Genomic DNA, 20,729 nt, shown 5'->3' with positions numbered 1-20,729 from the left:
CAGCAGCAGCATGTACCCAAGAACGTTGCATTTTTCAGAAGCAGGCTACTCTGTGTATCATCTGCTTCACGAAGAGGCATATTATTATTATCATTATTATTGTTATTATTATTATCGTAGATTTGTGAGGTAACACAGTGCTCCACACAGCGCTGTACAGTAGGGAAGACAAGGACATACATAAAACAAGACATACGTAAAAAACAAGAACAGACAAGGCAGACAAAATGAATGGAGACATGAAAACAAAGGGTATGGAGGACCCTGCTCATTAGAGAGCTAACATTCTAAAGGAAAGAGGGCACAGCTGAAACAAGAGGAGCTAGTGTGCCTCAGAGTGGGAGATTGGGATAGTTGTGAGGGTGCATTAGTGTAATAGTGTTATTGAGGATAAGGTCACCTCTAAAAAAGAGATTGGTTTTCAAAGAGCATCTAAAGATTTGAAGGCTGTGGGAAAGTCTGATTGAGCGTGGTAGGGAATTCCATAAGTGGGGAGCAGCATGAGAGTAGTCTTGAAGGCGGGAGTGAGAGGTGGTTATCAGAGACGAGACAAGGCGCAGGTCAGAGGTAATACCAGTGACAACCTGTTTGAAAAAATAAGGGATGTCATTGCATGACTTATCCTGCTTGGACTCTCCTGAGGATATGTGATTTCTGATAACGCCACTAATATTGTTAGAGAATTACAGTGGGCGGAATTCCATCACATTTCCTGTTTACTCACACAATTAACTTGGTGGTACAAAACTTTTTAAAAAATGACAATGACATACAGGAGATGCTGTCTGTGTCCCAAACTATTTAGTGTCATTTTCGGGATTCTGCAACAGCATGTAGGAGAATGCAGTAGCTGAAAGAAGAATAGAATTGAGGGTGAATGTACTTTACTCGAGCGCAGTGGAGAATACTTTCCGTGTTGTGCAAGGTGCTGAAACCACTCAAAGTAGTCAACTGTGAAGAGAGTGCATACACTGTTAGCTTGAGTCTAGTGATTCCCTTAATTAGACTTTTTGAAAAGAAGTAAGAGACATTGAAGGAGGAAATAAAACATAGCAATTCCGCTAATTATGTTGGTCTTGTAGATTAAGTACATAATTCGGTTCGCCAGGATCCAAGAGTTATCAACACCTTGAAATTGGATCATTACATTTTGGCAACTGTGCTTGATCCTAGGTTTAAGAGTTATGTTTTCTCTTTCTTTCCAACTGACTCAGATCTCAAGAGATGTAATGAGCTGATGGTCAGTAAGCTGACAGTTCAAGTGGTACATGACACAATGATGTCACCTCCTTCAATTTCTCTGGATATTGCTGCTAGGAAAAAAAGTGGTGATGTAGATGAGTCAGCACAACATTTTGACATTTGGTCTGGTCTAAAAGAACTGGCCAAAAATCGTGACAGCTCTTCCGTAAAATGAACTACAAATTCCATGAGGAAGGCCTTTACCTGCAATTACATCAAAGTGCATAAACTTCTGTGATGGTGGATTCCAGCAGGGATGAATTAGTATTGTTTGAGGATGATGTACACACTGATGAGGGTGAATATGATGACATTGTATATTGCAGGTGCTGAGATGAAGCTGAGAAAAGGGAGATAGCTGAAGTTGGTATGCTTGGTAATATTTTGGGCATACTGACATGTTGGCAATTTTTTTTTTTTACAGTAAACTTCCACCTTTATTAGAGAGGTGTTTTTTATTTACAAAGGTACAAGCTTTTTATTTACATTTTTGTTTCCCTGACTTTAAAACACTATGCACTTGAACATAGACTTTAGCACATGAGGTAGAGGGATTATAATCATCATGACTGAGACTGGAGAGTGACAAGAACAATGCCACCCCTCCTGTTTTTGTATGAGCTATGGCACAGTAGAATGTCACTGGAGACTTTTAAGAACACTGACAGCCCTATTATTACAATTTATGTTTCAGCACTGAATCTTTCCATCTCTCATGTTTCTGAGTGAGCTATGGTACAGTAAAATGTAACTGCAGATTTAGACCAAGACTGCCAGCACTTTTATTTATATTTCAGCAATGACAATTAGCAATGGAGCAATTGAGTTCTCCTCTTTGTGTGTAACCTATATAACACCGTACAATTTGAGTGCAAATTTAGAAGACCAAGCCTGCCAGCCCTAGTATTTTTATTTCAGCAAAGACAATGTCACGGTCCGGAGACTGGATAGGAGCCCAGTGGCAGGGAGGAAGGCTAGCTAACAGGAGATAAGATGGAAGAAAGGTCAAACGGGTTCGGTACACAGAGAGGCGTAGCGGTCCAAAGGTTGAGGCAGAAGCGTAGTGGAGGGCAAGCCGAGGTCGGTACACGTTAAGTAAATGCAGGTAGACAGGAACAGCAACAGGAGCAGGAGCTAGATCACAGGCACAGAGCACAATAATCAGGCACTGGAGACAGGAACTGGCCAGGCTTTTATAGGAAGTCAAGGGGTGGAGCTAAGGCATGCTGGAAGATCAGGAGATCACTGGAACTGATCTAGAACATTGAATAAAGACAAGGAACTATCCAGCAGCCAGAATAGCTCAGTCTGCAGAGCAGCAGTCCACGGAGACAGAAGCCCTGGGTTCAAATCCTGACAGACAATTAGCAATGGAGCAATGGAGCTTTCTTCTTTGTGTTTAACCCATATTACATTATTCAATTTGACTGCAAATTCAGAAGACCAAGCCTGCCAGCCCTAGTATTTCAATTTCAGCAATGAAAATTAGCAATGGAGCAATGAAGCTCTCCTCTTTGTGTGTTACCTATATAACACTGAACAATGTGGCTGCAGGTTTACACCAAGACTGCCAGTCCTTTTATTTGTATTTCAGCAGAGACAATTAGCAATGAAGCTCTCCTCTTTGTGTGTTATCTATATAGCACAGTACAATGTGACTGCAGATTCATACCAAGACTGTCAGTCTTATTATTTGTATTTCAGGAATGACAATTAGCGATCGAGCAATGGAGCTCTCCTGAATGTCACTGGAAACTCTGAAGAACACTGCTACCCCTCTTCATTCTTTTCTACCTATGACACTGCCCAACTGCTGTAGAGACTGCCAAGAACTGTAGACTGCCAAGAACTGTGCTGCCACTTCTGTATCCCACTGTGAAATGGCGCTGGATCGCCGTGGAGGGCAGTACTTATAAAATCCAAAACTCGCGAGATCCGATGACGTAACAATGACATTTTGCATTGTTTTCAATTCGGAGGGCGCGCGAAAGTACAGAGCCAGCTCGGCTCAGTACTTGGATCTGCTAAGTTAACCAGCACGGCTTGTTAATCATCCACACCTGTCTGTGGCCTATATATGCCTGCGTTTTCCTGTATCCTTTGCTGGTCATTGAAGTTCCTAGCCTACTCATGTGGCTCTGTTCCTGGTTTCAGTTAAGTTATTTGCTGCACTTCATTATTATTTACCTGTTTGCCAAGATCTGGAAATCCGTTGTTTCATTCAGCTTGAACTATTTACTGTTTATTTGCCTTCCCTGGACTATACCTTTACTGCAATAAACAGTTTAAACGTTTATATCATGCGTCTGGCTCCGTAGCTATAATCAAGGAATGGGTTTTGAACAGAACCATAACAGAATGACCAGCCAAAAAGAAAGCCTTGGAGTCATGTGGAAAAACCCTGCTTCAGATTTCTCCTGGAACTCTCATTGCAATTGATTTCATTTGTTTTCTCCCTGCAAACATGTCTGCTCTACAAATGGCTGAACAGCCTCTGCTACAGTGTTTAGAAATGGACATAATTCTGTTACGCTCTCAGCTTGCTCAATTTTCTGCTATACCTTTGGACCCACTCAGGAGACTATCAGAATCTGTTTCTCTGAAATCTAATACTATTTATTTGCTTAAGCCAACTCTGTCTGCTGCTGAAACTGTACTGCCAGCACCTCTTAATAGTACTATGACAAATTTGCATTTAACTAACAACTACAGTGTAACTAATGCCCGGTTCACAGGTGGTCCACGCCCCCACCTGACCGAAGCGGAGCGACGGCGCAGAATAACCAACAAACTGTGTCTCTACTGTGCAAGTAATATACACTTCTTACAAGTCTGTTTCTCTGCAGACCACGACAGCCTACCAAACCATCTTCTGTTGCTACTTCTCCGCACTCTGGATTTGTTTACACTTCACCTGTTCTGCTCCCTGGGATGAGACCCAATCTGCCAACCCCAGCACCAGCCCCCTGTCCCGAGGCGCCAGCTCCAGCCCCCTGTCCCGAGGCACCAGCTCCAGCCCCCTGTCCAGAGGCGCCAGCTCCAGTCACCTGTCCCAAGGCACCAGCTCCAGCCACCTGTCCCGAGGCACCAGCCTCTGTCTCCTGTTCCGGCGGTGCCAGCCTCCGTCTCCTGTCCCAGGGTGTCAGCCTCTGTCTCCTGTCCCGAGGTGCCAACCTCTGCCTCCTGTCCCGAGGTGCCAGCCTCTGCCTCCAGCTCTGAGGTGCCAGCATCTGCCTCCAGCTCTGAGGTCCCATCATCTGCCTCCAGCTCTGAGGTCCCATCATCTGCCTCCAGCTCTGAGGTCCCATCATCTGCCTCCAGCTCTGAGGTCCCATCATCTGCCTCCAGCTTGGAGCCTGCTGCCACTGTGTCCGGTCCTGAGCCAAATGCCACTGTGCTGCCCGGTTCCGAGTCTTCAGCCGCTGCCTTCAGTTCCGAGTCACAAGATGCTGTTGTTGTTCCTGAGTTACAGTCTGCTCCAGAGGGGGCGCTGCCCCTACAGTCTGCTCCAGAGGGGGCGCTGCCCTTACAGTCTGCTCCAGAGAGGGCCCTGTCCCTCCAGTCTGCTCCAGAGAGGGCCCTGTCCCTCCAGTCTGCTCCAGAGAGGGCCCTGTCCCATGCGGTTCAGCCCAAGTTGCCAGTCCAAGCGGTTCAGCCTGAGTTGCCAGTCCATGCAGTTCAGCCAGAGTTGCCACTTGGAGCTGTCTGCTCTGCAGCTCCTCACAGTGCTGTCTGCTCTGCGGCTCCTCACAGTGCCGTCTGCTCTGCGGCTCCTCACAGTGCTGTCTGCTCTGCGGCTCACCATAGTGCTGTCCAGTCCGAGTGGTGTGCTCAGTCTGGGCAATCCATCCAATGTGCCCAGCTTGCCGTCCCAGTCAGGGACTCCTGCTCTGCCGTCCCAGTGGGGGACTCCTGCTCTGCCGTCCCAGTGAGGGATTCTCCAGAGACTGCTGCTCAAGTTGAGGACTCCCCAGATATTAATAGTGAGCCAGAATGCCCAGATGCCTCTTCCAAGTCATCAGATCCTCCTAAAGTCTTCTTTGATGGAGACATCAAACAGTTTATTTCAGTTCTTCAGCTTTCCATGAAACAGTTTCAAGATTCTCCAGATTACTTTACCAACCAATTTAACCAAGTGGGTTCTATAATTATGAGTTTTAGAGGGGAGTCACAGACCTGGGCCTTCTCCCTTCTAAATTCCGATAACCCCATTATCCATAATACCATGGACTTTCTTAACGCTGTGTGCAAGAAGTACTCTCCATCAACAGTCGATTTTCCTGGTACTAGTCCTTCTGCTTCCATTCCGGCCTGTGTCTCAGCTCCTATGCTTATTCACAAATCATCGATGTCCGTGGCTTCTGTTTGTCAACCTATATCTTTAAAAACTAAAAAGAACAAACAGGAAAAACCCCTTTCTCAACTATACCAATCACAACAAACCTTGGTCGCCGGCTTCATGGGCATAGCACCAGTTTGTCAAAAAATAAAAGGTCCTGTTCCGACTCTAGAATGGGACCAGACTCTGAGTCTGAAATTGAGACTTCTAGAGACTTGGTGGATGAACTTGACAATTCTTCTTGTGCTTTCGAAGAATTGGGCTTTGTCTGCACTCCGTTGGAGAAGGACTCAATTATGTCTCCTAGAAAATCCCACAAGAAGAGAAAGCAGAAGAAGAGAAAAACCTGAAAGAGTCTGGAATCCGCTCCTGTAAGGGGGGATAATGTTATGATCTGCCTTGTAGCTTTGTGTGCATTTTACCCTGTGTTATTATTTGCCTTGTTTTCCTGTGTGCATATTACCCTGCAGTGCCTGTGATCCTCCAGAGGTGCTGTTGTTTGGCCTTTCCTATCAGGGGTTAACCAGCACTGCTTGTTAATCATCCACACCTGTCTGTGGCCTATATATGCCTGTGTTTTCCTGTATCCTTTGCTGGTCATTGAAGTTCCTAGCCTGCTCATGTGTCTCTGTTCCTGGTTTCCCTGCATGTGTCTCTGTTCCTGGTTTCCCTGCATGTGTCTCTGTTCCTGGTTTCAGTTAAGTTTTTTGCTGCACTTCATTATTATTTACCTGTTTGCCAAGATCTGGAAACCTGTTGTTTCATTCAGCTTGAACTATTTACTGTTTATTTGCCTTCCCTGGACTATACCTTTACTGCAATAAACAGTTTAAACATTTATATCATGCGTCTGGCTCCATGGCTATAATCAAGGAATGGGTTTTGAACAGAACCATAACATGTTCATGGGGAATTTGGACTGTCCAAAAAAAATCATAACAATAAAATAACATTACCGAACTTGTCATCTTATATGATAAGTAAGGGGGATAGGGTAGACACTCACAGTTAGTATATATTGGCTTTCTGAAAGAACTTCCTATAGCAAACACAAATTCAACAATGATCAGGTTTATTCCAGTCACAGGCCATAGTGTGGTGGTCAGGAAGTTTTGTGATTGATTGTGTACCATTGTTGCTGTTTGGTTGACATAACTTTCATTTTGAAGTTCACATGCACTGAATCACAGGGAATATACAAAACAATGTATTATTTGCTTGACAATATACTGACCAAAAATACATACATATTTGATCCTTCTCTGGATTTAACATGAAAACAGTGGTCATATGCCTATGGCAGAGCAGATAATGGGTGTCAGGATCAGAAAGATTGGTGTTTCCCTGTTCACAGGAGATGAAAAACTATGAAAAGCAAAATGAGGAAATTTAAAAAAATTATCTAATGTGTCATTTGCCTCCACAATCAGCTATTTTATGGGCCAAACCAATAATCAGCAAATCAGTTCATTAGGAATGGGACATGAGCAAGTGCAGGCTGGGCTGGGGACAGGAGGGCAATTGCCCCCTGGGCTGGACCCATAGTGGACTACCTTGGCTGGGTCACTGGGCCACCTGTATTTTTTTTAACCCTTTAATATGTTCCTAATAGGCTGAGACTTGCCCCCTAGGCTAAAATCTGCCAGCCCTCCCCTGGGCATTAGGTCCCTTATGCCTTATTGATGTCCTTAGTTCCTAATGATTTGAAAATTAACTTGAAATATGATTTGAAATATGAATATACATGATTTAACTAAGAAGGGTAAAAGGGGATTTCACAGAGTATTTCTGATAATACTCTTTAGTGACAGTCCAAGATATAGATTGTGACTGTAGCCTTCAGTTACATTACTCCAGGCCTGATTTCTAAACAACAGACACAAATACTGTTATAATTCAAAATATAATAACATGTGAATGGTGCTGGTTTATCTGACCTCTTAGGAAGATGATGAGCAATACTTAACCCTCTATATCAGTATACTAGCAATCACATTAATCATATACCAACCATTGCTGAAAATTGTTCAGCATAAGATTTCTAGAATGCTCATCTGAAGAAGTCACTTTCATTGTACCATGGTTGTTGCTGTACCAGTATGAATGAACTGGTCTGTATAATGATGGTAAATGTAAAGTGCAGGACCATTGACAGCAGTAAGGGAGGGGAGAAAAGAGTCATTGCTGGTCGGTAAGGGGCCAGTTTTGAAGCAGGGCCAGTTAAACTTACTGTGGAACAACCCAGAAACAATACATTTTAGAAAAATGTGTACTTGTCATGCACAAAAAATTTGCTCTAACAGGTTTCATTTCCCACCATTTATATGTAGTGGATAAAAATGGACCACAAGGAAGCATTTATTAAGGACTAGTATTAGTCATGACATTGCATTCTCTCTCCTCTGCAGCTGCTCTTAACAAAGACAGACATTGAGGTACACAGACAAGTTACCCACTGTTGCAGCTCCTCCATAAATTGGAGATTAGGCAGGAAAGTGCTATAAACATTGGAAAATTGTTTCCTAGATCACTAAAATCAGAGCCGATGCTAAAAGACTTCCATTTGTGTTGAGCATTCTACACCTAGTTAACATATTAGGTCAATGTATATAGCACCTAATGTATGTCGCTGATTACCAGATTTCACTAGTCCTTATGAACCACCATAAAGGCCATTAGATACAGTTACTGAATTAATGAAAAGTCAATTGCATAACAACAATTAACATACACACAGTATAGGCAAAATTCTATATTTAACTATATGATTAAACTTTATTTTACTATTAATTTACTGATTAATCTTTATATTTTACTGAATTGTTTTAGCATTTCTGCTATATACAATGAAGATATCACAATTACACTGGATCATGATAAAATTCACATATTGTGAATGGAGTTGATAGGCAGTTGGGAAGGACTATGGAGGCCAAGCGGTCTTGGCACACATCAGCAACAATAACATCAGTAAAAGTAGAAGGGAGGTCTTTAAGATTCAATAAAAGAGAGATAAGGTGCCCTAAAAGTGTATAACTAAGTTATAGGCAAATTGCATGTACAATAATGTATGGTATGTATGTATGTATGTATGTATCTATCTATCTATCTATCTATCTGTAGTTCCTGTTGTTATATATTATCAGAAATCTCTCCTCCATCTATGTATATTATTAAAAGTTTGAAGTACCTTTAAAAATACACCTGTGAAACAGGTAGATACTCCAGAAAATAGATTGTTCTCACCTGCGGTGGCAAGGATGACACTCTAATCAATTGTAAAAAGTCAGCAGATTTATGGAAAGGATACACCCAAGCTACTGTGTGTCTCTTTGTAAAGCTTTCTGCTAAGTTTCTTGTGCAATATATCTAGGTAAATATTGAGAATTGTTTTATGGGAGTGTACATGCAATTTATCTATACCTTATTTATACACTTGGACTACTACACTATTTGAGTTGAACACATGAAACCTAAAACTAGTAGTTGGTCATTAAAAAATAGACATGGGGGATTGGTTGGAGGAGAAAAAGCTACATCATTGCCAACAGTGTTCACAGAGGAATAAGGGCCAGGAATTGTATTGTAGAGTTTAAATGCACATTATTAAATATTGTTGGTTTTTTTTTTAGAGGAAAGTGTCTTTATCTCTAAACAAGATTAAGGTTGATAATTCATCTGGAATACACAAATGTGTTCTAAAGAAATGTTCAATAATAGATATATCACTATTTTTTATATTTTGGACCTCGTATCAGGGTCCGTACCACATGACTATTGTTAATAGCACCGATATTTAAAGAGGGATCAAAATCAGAGCCATTATTTACCAGTAAGCCTTCAGATGTAAGTAAATTATTTAATGAATTCTAAGTGATGTTATTTAGAAAACTGTAAAAGAAGAGGCTGACTCTATTTCCTCCACCACTGAGACAGTTCTTGGATAAAGGTGACTGCTGGGCAATCTGAACATACCTCTCAACATAAAATTGGCTGCATTTCCAATCCACCTAAAGTCTCTTCCAAAATCCAAAAAAACCATACCCCATGTCACCTGCCACCACGCACCCCAAAATTGGTAAGACATGCCCCTTTGGGACCCCCCAAATTGGGACAGTTGGAGAATATAGAACTAAAAACAACATTAAGCAGTGACTGGCAAGCGATTACATTTTCAAAATGGGGGGCAATAAGCTGAGGATGCTGATGATCCCAGAAATCATTCAAAGATATAATCTATGGGCTTCATTTGGAGATTGATACGTTGTTTTTGCAAAAGAAAACAGAAACAGTAGCTCAGAGGGGCTTTACTGCACATGCGCAAACTAACTACTGGCATGGGGCAGAGGGTGGAAATATAAATGTCAGTGCAGTATAAATGCTTCTCTCATAGAAAAGAAGAAACTATTTCTTAAATTTATATTACCTTGTAAGACTTGCACCAAAATGCAAGATATCCTCAAAAAACATTCTTGGAGGTAAATGTATGATAGAGCGATTTCTGCAAGTCGCCGGAAATCAGCGACTTTGCAGGGAAAATTTAAAGCGGCGATGACTTGTAAATGCAAGTTTGCCTTTACAAGCCATCACCACTTTAAGTATTCCCTGCAAAGATGCAGATTTCCGGCGACTTCATATATTTACCCTAATAAAACAGACACTTTTATACCATCACCAACATCTGTCAAGAAAAGCTTTTGTTAGGGAAAACTCACTCGTTAGCAAAACTGTGACAGTAATAGCAATGTCCTGCATTAGATAATGGTAATTTCCAAGCAATGTTTGTTTCTGAAAAGAAAGAAAATGATAGAAGGAATTATACCAGTTTTCATTGCCTAAATGTGTCACATGGAACACATTACACAGTTCCAATAATATCATATTTAATCCTAAATTACACAGTGCCAAATGTGTCAAACTTTTTGTAATCCCAAATTAACTTTCAATCCAAATTGTAAGAAATTTACTGATAGGAGATTATATTGAAAGAGAAATTACTAAAAACTGGAAAAAATGTAACAACAAATTGAATATCCCAATTGTTTACCCTAAAGATGCTTTTCCAATTGAAACAAAAAATATTTGCATATTGTTTCATCAAGAAACTATTGACACAATATAGTAAGTGTGTCAGTGAACCAAACTGTGGGATATTTGTTTGTGTCTAGATTTCAGTTACTAGTACCCCTCTCCAATGCGTGAGAAGCACTTTGGTACATTATTACAGTGACTTGTAAGTTTAAAAACTCTGTGTATCACAGCACTGAAATAAAAGTAAATGTTTGGAAAAAGGGTTATGTCCGTTGTAAAAAAAGATCATAATATTCTGATCAATTCTGAAGGTGAACATTTTTCTGATCCTATTTGTATGTCATAAAAAGCATAAAAGAGGTTACCATTCCTTATATTTACAGTAAGTAATTTAAATATGACTTCCGTAAAATAGAACTTATAAATTAGAGAGCAGTGACATCACTTTTGGCACATAGCTCATTTACGTGTCCTGTGGTGGAATGCAGAACTGTCAGTGAATAAAAAAACACATCCTTACTGCAGCCTTCTGCTTTTAGTTTTAGTCACAGAACTCCTGGGTGACCTCTAATACCAGTTTTTTTTGCCTTATAACACACATATTTCCATTGGAAACAAATCGAACTGCTTGTATAAGGTAATCCTCATAGTCAGGTATGTTTATGTAATCTTAGATTATAATCGAGAAATAAGCTAGAAGGAAATACAGACCCAGTTAACTCAATTACCGAAAAACAAGTTTGTACATTCTTACCCAAAATAGAAGCATCATGCAAATGACTTCAATAAGGGCAAACATAATCAGGTATTTGAACAAACATATAGAAGTAACAAATGCATTTCTTCCTTCCCTGTGTGCAAGTGAACATAAAATATATTAATGAACATCAACTGTGCAGTCAGTGAATTGAAATTAATTGAAGTGTACATAAAGTTACAATTATTAACATGCAATTTTAGTTCAAAGCAATTAAGATTCTCATACATAACATTCGCACAGAGACTAAGGAATTTTCATTCTGTTTAGAAATAATAGAAACACTGATAATAATGATACCACAAACCCTAAAGGAAATTATTTATCACCATCCATCCACTATATACCCAGTATATACCCACCAGGCCATACACATATTAAAAATGTCCACCAAAAGCCTCCTCTTGATGTGATTCCCAATTGTGACGTATAACAGCCCGCCCATATAGAACATAAAGAGGATCCCAGGGACCATCCTGTGAGATGACTCCCAGACCCGAATCATACTACAGGTTCAAGGTGCTATAGCTCTAAATCCATCCAGGACTGTATGAATTGCAGTGCTGAGCTAAGAGCTGCTGTATCATTAGATTGAGATGATCAGGATCCAGGACTTCGAGAAACAGGTGGGGCTCTCCTATTTCTTGTATGGTGGGGTTTAATTAATTTTAATATGGAGAGTTGTTCAACAGTTTAGGTTATACATTTGTATGCAATATATTTGAGAAGTTTCAACAAATTTGCTTCAATGAATACACCGACCAAAGGGTTTTCTTCCTTTAATGACCACACCATATTCAAGTTTAGCTTTAATTTCTTAGGCAACCTGTCAGGAACAGCAGGTAACCGCTTTCCTAAGCAGTGGTTTTGGTGTCTTTTATTGGAGCAGTCTGCTGTGATTTCTTGTAGTGATTGCAGTCAAATGTTTTTTTATGTCATCTGGGGTCTGGTCCAATATGATGCTCATTGATGGCCGCTGCTTTAATTACCCATCTGTTTCATTCAGACCTTGATGGTTATAGCGTTCACAAGCAAGCATTTCCGTGCTCCTTTTCTGTGCTATTCTGAATTTCACCCTTGCTCATGAACCCGACTAACCTGTTTGCTGCCTAGACCATACCTTAACCTATGATCCCGATTATCCTATTTGCTCTCCTGAATCTGCACCTCATTACTCTAAATAACTAATTTATAGACTGTCACTTTTCTATTTACATGACTGGTATCACACTGACCTGTGTTGTGCCTGAACTTTATCTTACTGCCGCTTCTGTTTTTCTTACTGCTTCTGCTTTGTCAGATTCGATAAGAATGAGTGCTGCTCCACACTGCCACAGCAGTACTGGACAAACACTGGAACTACTACTTACACATTACTTTGTGGCTCACAATACTGCTTTGTTCCATCAGTTCAGACCCTAGGTCCCTTTGTACATAGAAACTCATTACATCACATGAGAGTCATATGACTTCTCATGATTATATTCTATAGTTCCTTAGGCTTACACATTAAATCAATCATAATCAAATGTAAGTTTGTTGTTTTCTCATGAGACTAAACATTTACTTCTTTGTGAGGCCAACCCTGGAGAAAAATGTCATATTGAGGAGATAATTGTTGACCTTAATACAAACTTCTTTTATAAACCTCTAAAGTCAGCATTTACTTGTGGCTTAAGGTCATTAAATTCCCTACACATGTTAAACAAAGCTGAAAATAGTCTACATAAATAAACCAATTTCTGGTCAGTCACTTGCCATCTATTATAAGCTCTCAAAGTTCTTGACCTGATGTCTTTATTGTGTACAATTGTACCTAGTAATGAAAATGAACAATATCGCACCAGTTTATAGGTTTTGGTATTTAGTGAAGTAGCCTGGGTGTGACTTGAGGTAAATGGTAATGTAATACAATATATAATAAGGAACTTACTTCAGTAGTTTTGGCACACATTCTATGTTGGGGATTTTGGATATAAAAGGAGAAGCCACTGAAGCTTCCAAAGTGGATAAAGAAATTCCTGCATGAGCCATTTTCAGTGCCTAAAAAATATTGTTTCACTCAATTGGCCAACTTTTTAATGGCACTGTAAAGTATATTATTACATTATAATGTTTAATATACTCAATAAGCAAATGTAAAGAAAAACAATACAAATATAGATGAAAACAAAAAGAACTATCCAGTCTGCCCAATTACTTATCTGTCCTAAAATAACAGAATTATATACACTCCAGGGGATATATTTACTAAACTGCGGATTTGAAAAAGCTGAGATGCTGCATATAGCAACCAATCAGATTCTAGCTGTCATTTTGTAGAATGTACTAAATAAATGACAGCTAGAATATTATTGGTTAATATAGGCAACATCTCCACTGTTTCAAACCCGCAGTATAGTTAATATACCCCCAGGACACTATCAGCTACCACAATCTGGGTGATAAATGCTGATATCTCAACTTCGATCACAGAGATCCCAATTCTGAAGTATAATACATTCGATTCGGAGGTGAGGACCACTAGGCGATCATGACTAAGGTTATAGAAAGGGTATTGAGCAGGATTAAGTTCAATAAAATAATTGAAAGTATCAAAAGCAGTACAGACAAGTCTTTTGAATGATGTTACAATTTTTAACTATAACTGCAGTACTAACAGTTTTTACAGTTGTGTTTAACTGGTTATGATTTACAGAAGGTCAGATTAAATACTTGTAGGACTTACTTTGTGTATATTAGTGTCAATCCAGTGAAATTACAAGGATAGCTAGGTAAAATCAACTGTAAACCATTTTATGTTTCTAGATCCTTTCACCAAATTTTATAATTTAAAATAGTAATTTTAAGCCTGTTTTCGGAAGCATTATAATGTGTAAACACTAGCTAACATGTCTATTAAAGATTAGAAACCTGACCAACTTCAACATCACCTATTTTAATTTACCCAGGGTGCTAATTTATTGAGATCCTGAAAATAAGTGCAGTTGTGTGATCCTTACTGATCATGTGAGGAACACTGAATTATGGTGATTTAATCATTTTGTGTCATGTGTGTTTACAAATTACATAAGCCTCACATTTTTTTTAAAATGAAAACACTTACCCCACAATCATTTGCTCCATCTCCACACATACCAACATAGTAACTAAAATAAATAAATGCATGTTAGAACATTTGAGATGATCTACTAACAAATATGCAAACATGCTCATGTGCAGTAAAATAAAATTAGAAATTATCCATTATTATTAAATAGTAAAATTTGGGGGGGGGAGGGTTGGGTGACCTGGTGATGCTTCTCCATCACTCTTTAGGCTCCTGCTCTGCTCTTCTGAAAGCCCAAATGGGGCTCCACAGAGTGTCCCAGACCCCTTCCATTGTTGGGGTACAAACTGGATAGCAGAGGCAACACCTATTATATAAGTTTATTAATTATTAACTAATACTTTATTTCTTTATACCTTTCCTCTAATGAAGTCATCGATGAAACACATTAGGACATAACAGGAACAAAGATATTTATTTGAAGAGTTCTTACTTCATATAAGCAATGGTATACTACAAGCTGAATGCCACTATCCAGGTGGATATAACGAATGAAGCTTGTCAGCTGCAGTTAATAAAACATACCCAGCACAATACTATTAAGAAACGACTATGAGAATCTGAAAAGATACGACAGATAAGTGCATCTAACTACGTATTTTAAGATATTATTAATACGAAGGAGTTTTAATACAATCTAGAAGTAGTTCAGTCTCTATTTTATGAGTATGATGCTGTGATAACTCAAGTGACTGCTCATCCGTGTTGAAATCACTGTGTGGAGTATATTGCATGTGGAGTATATTTTGAAATTTTGGTTTATGCGGCTTCATATGAACAATTAATTTTGTATTGCATCTATATTAATATATTTATGGAACAACAAGGCATATCAATATTTGAAGAATTTCCATAAATACACTCAATACAATTTGATCAGTGCACTGATTGTAAAAGAAAGTTACTGACAATTGTATATCAACATCTAGTACCACTGAGTGCATTATTTTATTCTATTATCGTGATTCTATAAATTGTATTTTTGCTATTGTTATGAATGTTATGTTGGTCATTATTATAATTTTTTGGTAGTAAATATTATTTTTAATTATTCCATGAATTCATAATTGTGTAGATTGGTTAGATTGATATCTCAGCACAGTAGTATTTTGTATATTTTTGTTTCTTTTGGATAATTGAATAGCACACAAGCTCTTTTCTACTACTGCAGAGGTGATTTCTCTCCAATAGCTTCTAGAGTGCATGTGTTCAGCGTCGGAGGCTTTGTATTCGGTTTCTTGTCGCTGGTTATAACATCATCTACCTGCCATCAGACAGTCCATAAATCAGACCACCCTATGATCTGAAAACTGTGTCAATCTGCCACATTCTTTAAAAAAACAATCTTGATTTATCTAGGTATATCAAACCCACATATTTCTGTGACTTATATTAAACCGTCCATGAACAAAGTAGTTTAATTGTAAACAGAAGCCTTCCTGGAAACAAACAACATATTGGAAATAAAATCCATTAATATATGGATACTAAACAAGCAAAAATTAAATCTACCTCTCATGTATAAATGCAGCTAGTATTCCCATCCCTTTGTATTTTCTGCCACCTTTATGATGTTTGCTCATAAAGTAATGCTCCAAGCCTTGTCAAGAACAGCAGGTCTAGCTTTTGACTTGCTCTTACCACTTCAACGTTTTCAATTCACAAAAATCAAGCATATTGTAAAGGAAGAAGGTTCTATTGTGGTCCCTTCCCAGTCTCCAGCACGAGGGAAAGAAAGGTTCTAACTGGGACCAAAAACTTTTACATTTTGGGTGGAAATGGGAAAACATCTGCCTTATTAAAAAAAAAAAAAACCCAGACACCTCATTTCTCATTGCATCCTTTGGTGTATTTCCTAGTATTTTCCTTTTAATCCCATTTTATTTCTGTCTTGTAGACATGTCCTTGCGGTATGTCAGTTCTAACATTTTACATAATTACTATTAATTCAGATTAAATATAACATTAATTAATGGTGTCCATGGGCTCTGATTTACCTATGCTAACAAATAACATTGATTGTAAGCATTTTGGATTTATTTAATTAAACATAACATACACCTCTAGTAATAGTGATAGTACAAGAGCAGCACCTCTGGCGGCATGGAGGTACTGCATCCAGGAACACAACCGCGGCAAGACTAACACAGTTCTAAGCAAACAGGAGCTGCAGAAGGCAATCAGCATCCGATAGGAAGATGCTGCAAAGCAGACAGAGGCAGATTGTGACAGGGGACAGTTGATGTAATTACGTTATTGACAGTTATGAATTATTTTCCTCTAGTTTTTCCTCTCAGACAAACATATGTCAAATTTAGCAATATAAAGATCAGTAATACAAGAATATCACCAGCATAGTAGTCATTATTCTTCTCCCCCAGTGTTTTCTCAAGTGACTAGTGAAATTGTCCTGCACACAGAATATAAAAGTGAGAATCAGATCTAGAGCTATTCCTTATATAGGATATTTCCTTTATTTATATTGAGGTACATATGTGTGTCTGTCTTTATGTGTCATAGTTGCCTACTATCTCAGAATACTTGGAGATCTTCTGGGAAGGTAAGTTAGCCTCAACGATCCACACTGTGGCTCCCGAACTATTTGGTTGCTCACATGATGAGGTGAACTAGCCAATATGTGCATATATCAGTGAACAGCAAAAATAATCAGGATCCTCAAATGAGCCAACACAATGCATGTATTACTAATAAGTAAATTGTCATAATGCATTATTCTGATTTGTTGACAGTATAATGGTAATATGTTCAGCAAACTATAGGTGCAGCTAGTGTTAAGAAAAATATCAAACACTTACTCAATTGTTTGCAAATCTTCAATAATGCTTGTTTTATGTTTTGGGGTCATTCTGCCAAAAATAGTTCCATTAAGAAGGAGCTGCAAAATAAAGTCCAGATACATCTAATTAAAAATATATTCACCTATATTGAATTATTATATGGCTTACAGCTCCATGTGGGTAATTCATTTCAATGCTAACAGCCGTTAGAGCCTTGCATGATGTGCATCTGTGCACTTCTGGGTATCACAGTAAATAAAACATTTTTGCTCACACCTCTATGAGGTGCGAGCAAAAAAGCAGCGATATGTTACTACCCTAACATCCTTCCAAGTGTCATCATGCACCGCTACGATGGGACATCACTAGGAATTTAATAATTTACCTATGTGTGACCAGGATGTCTTATTCTGAACAGCTAGGAGTTCATGTTGCTATGGAAGTGCAGGGTGAAGCAGAGGTCATCGCTGCCAGTGAATTTGAGCTGATAGGAGAGGCAGGAAGGAAGAAGAAAGCTGACAGGAAGGGAGACTGGGAGCCTAAGGTATGTGTGACAGCAGCAGGGAAAGAAGAGAGGTGGGAAAGACAGAGGGTGCAAACAAAGAGAGAGACATCAGAGATATCAAAAGAGATGCTGGGTGGAGGTTTGCATAGAATAGACTTATAACCGGATCCGTGAAGAAAATCAGCTATCAAACTAGGCCTGAGGGAAATTACACAGCACAGTCAGCCTATGTGCAGAGAGGGAGACTCCCATTATTAGCAAATTGTGAGTGAGCCAAGAGGGACAGCTAGCAAGATAAGGCTTGGAGGTAGTCCATGACCCAACAGTGATTGAGATCTTCATCTTCATCCAGAGGAAAAAAGAGATAAGTATTAACAAACAAAACACTGTGACACCATTATTGCTGCATTAAGAAAAGAACGCTATACCTCTAATTCCATAAGTTAGACATTTTAACATTGTTACCTGTCAGAGATATAAAGACATTCCAAGTATCAGAGATACTACGATAATTTCAACTCGGATTTCTGCTCGAGGCTCCATGAGTCTTGAGCAAAAATCATTGTTAAAAATTACCGTACTAACGGTAATAGTGAGCAGGCCACATTACTTTTGGCAGTAACGCGGCAAATTGTACTACCCAATTATAGTTATAATACTGGAGGATTATTAAGTACTAATTACTGTAATCATTCTTTAGTGAATTTCATTTATGATTTGAACAGTTTTGACTTAACTAGAAAGTGGGATACCTTGGTTGTTATAAGTACCTCAAGGAGGAAAAATGTCAAATAGGGTTCTTCAGGTATCGTGAACTGTTTGTTTGCATAAGCTTATTTATCAATGAAAGATTTCTCAAGATTAAATACTTACATCAGGTACCAAGCTAGGGAAGTGTTGCTTGATAGTTTCATAAGATTTTCCACTGATTGCATAATGATATTTCCCTGCACTTGCAGCAAACCCACAAATATTGTCAGAGGTTGTGGACATGACATCTTTTATTGTGTTCTGCAAAATATACAATAAGTAGGTTATTTCATTTAATATTATATTCTTGATATTTTAGAGAATATGAATGATAGCATCTTCAATTAAAAGTGAGTAATAGTTACACCGATAATACTCGTGAAGAGCAAATGCTAGCATTAGTGTCAAGGCAGTGACTTCTAAAGACTTAGGGCTCTATGTTAAAATATAATAGAGCCCAGTGCTCTCTTTATTACAGGGAGATGGAGGGAGAGGTGCAACAGCCCACATGTTAATAATTAATATCATTAACCTTCATGCACCCCTTGCTCCACCCTGACCACTTATTCGCCATGCTCCTTGATGGACGACTGCACAAAGAGGACATTATGGTGGAAAAGGGGAATGCGCTGATCTTTCCTCCATATTTGCCTTGAAACATAGACCACTTGGTAATAAAAGATGAATGAATCTTCTGATGTTTGGTTCACTAAATTATTTGATGTATCAGGCCAATTGTTTGTTTTTTAAATCAATTTGTAACTATTTATAAAACATATATATCATTTAAATTAATGTAAAGAAGTTAATTTTCTTGCTTTTTTAGGTCCAACGCAGCTAAAAATCTAATAAGATTTTGCTCATCTTTATTAGAAACCTACATTTTGTTGGTGTGACTTGTCCCTGTTCCTTTCCACTGACCGGCAAGTATATGATGCTGGGGTGTCTCCTTCAGGCTCACAGGCTTCCAGCAATAGTAAACAGGACGCATCAGGTATCATGCCGGAGCTCTGTCCCACAGTACAAGCTGTTTGAATGTTATCTCCTTGTAAAATAATAGAATATATTAATTTACATAAAAGTCCATATTGTTACATTTAACCAAATTAATTTGAATTTCTCAATATACTAATAACAGGTCAAATGATAAAAAGAAAATATATACACATATTTTACTTATTATTAATAAACAGTATTCATAAAGTTGTGTCTGTTTAAGTATAGCTTACAAAGTGCAAAAACAGTAAGAAGTACAAAAGCAGCTTTGGATGCGTAGCACTCGCAAATCGTTAAGTGCACCTAGATTTCTGCTGAAGCACATAGGTTTACAGAGCAGGATGGCTGTGTTTGTGGCAGAAGCAGTGGATTGCACAGACAAAGAGGGGGACCTGAGCTCAATGAAGTTGTGCCCACTGTAGTATAAAATAAGAGTACAGAGCCAACTTGTGTTGCAGAGCAGTGCAAAAAACAGATAAAATAGATAAAGTAGTATAATGAGGTAAAGGGGTGGAGGATATACATTTATGGTGGCAGTTCCTTTCCAAAAATCCCTTCAATTTTGCTCCAGCTCACAATTGATGATCTTCAAGCCTTCTCCTTTACTCTTAATTGGGCCTGTTTATAGACTCCATGCTGCTCTTCATCAGAGAAGTATATTTCTAGATGTACTCTGAGCAAGTGATATAAAGTTTCACACACACAGTACCAATGTCCTTCCACTCTCATGATTAATATAAGCTATAAATTGGGCTAAAATGGGTAGTATCTTAGATGAAAGAGTTCATCTAAAGTTGTAGGTGGTTGGACTTTTCTACTGTTTAGATACCTAGGCACAAACTAGATTGTAGAAGAATCTCCCTAGAGTGGAGGAGCAGCTTTATACATTGATGTGTGCTGGGTGGACTTCTAGACACAGTGGTGCAAAACTAGGGAGTTTTTGTGGGAGCTCCCTAAAATACTTCCATTACATGTAAGTAAAAAATCAAAGTATATGTACATGAAAACTGGTGCTAAGGTTGTGATCCCATACCAGTCTGATTCTGTCATCCTTCTACTGCAGTTTACTAATATCTTATTATGTGCTATAGACACCACCACCTTTCACACGAATTCGAACCGGGCACTTATGTATTTCAAGTTGATATTTAAAATTTTAGAACTGTTAAAAGAGATTGATTTATTCACTACAACTACAAGAC

The 20,729-nt window shown here is 38.7% G+C and overlaps 1 protein-coding gene across 1 annotated transcript in view; it reads right to left on the bottom strand.

The window, feature by feature from the left end:
* The window catches only part of LOC142143179 (putative cation-transporting ATPase 13A4), a 121,166-nt gene that overhangs the window by 9,284 nt on the left and 91,153 nt on the right, over positions 1 to 20,729 (bottom strand). The window contains exons 23-31 of the mRNA XM_075200888.1: positions 19,413 to 19,576; positions 18,655 to 18,792; positions 17,295 to 17,374; positions 14,476 to 14,518; positions 13,303 to 13,412; positions 11,367 to 11,463; positions 10,297 to 10,369; positions 7,642 to 7,810; positions 6,588 to 6,766 (exon numbers count right to left, since the gene is read on the bottom strand). Of these exons, the coding sequence (XP_075056989.1) occupies positions 6,588 to 6,766; positions 7,642 to 7,810; positions 10,297 to 10,369; positions 11,367 to 11,463; positions 13,303 to 13,412; positions 14,476 to 14,518; positions 17,295 to 17,374; positions 18,655 to 18,792; positions 19,413 to 19,576 (1,053 nt within the window). The remainder of the gene's footprint in view (positions 1 to 6,587; positions 6,767 to 7,641; positions 7,811 to 10,296; positions 10,370 to 11,366; positions 11,464 to 13,302; positions 13,413 to 14,475; positions 14,519 to 17,294; positions 17,375 to 18,654; positions 18,793 to 19,412; positions 19,577 to 20,729) is intronic.

Source organism: Mixophyes fleayi, chromosome 3 (assembly GCF_038048845.1).
Source record: "Mixophyes fleayi isolate aMixFle1 chromosome 3, aMixFle1.hap1, whole genome shotgun sequence".
Lineage (NCBI taxonomy): Eukaryota > Metazoa > Chordata > Amphibia > Anura > Limnodynastidae > Mixophyes > Mixophyes fleayi.
Note: the sequence above shows the minus strand (reverse complement) of the source record. Positions and strands in the feature narration are given on the sequence as shown.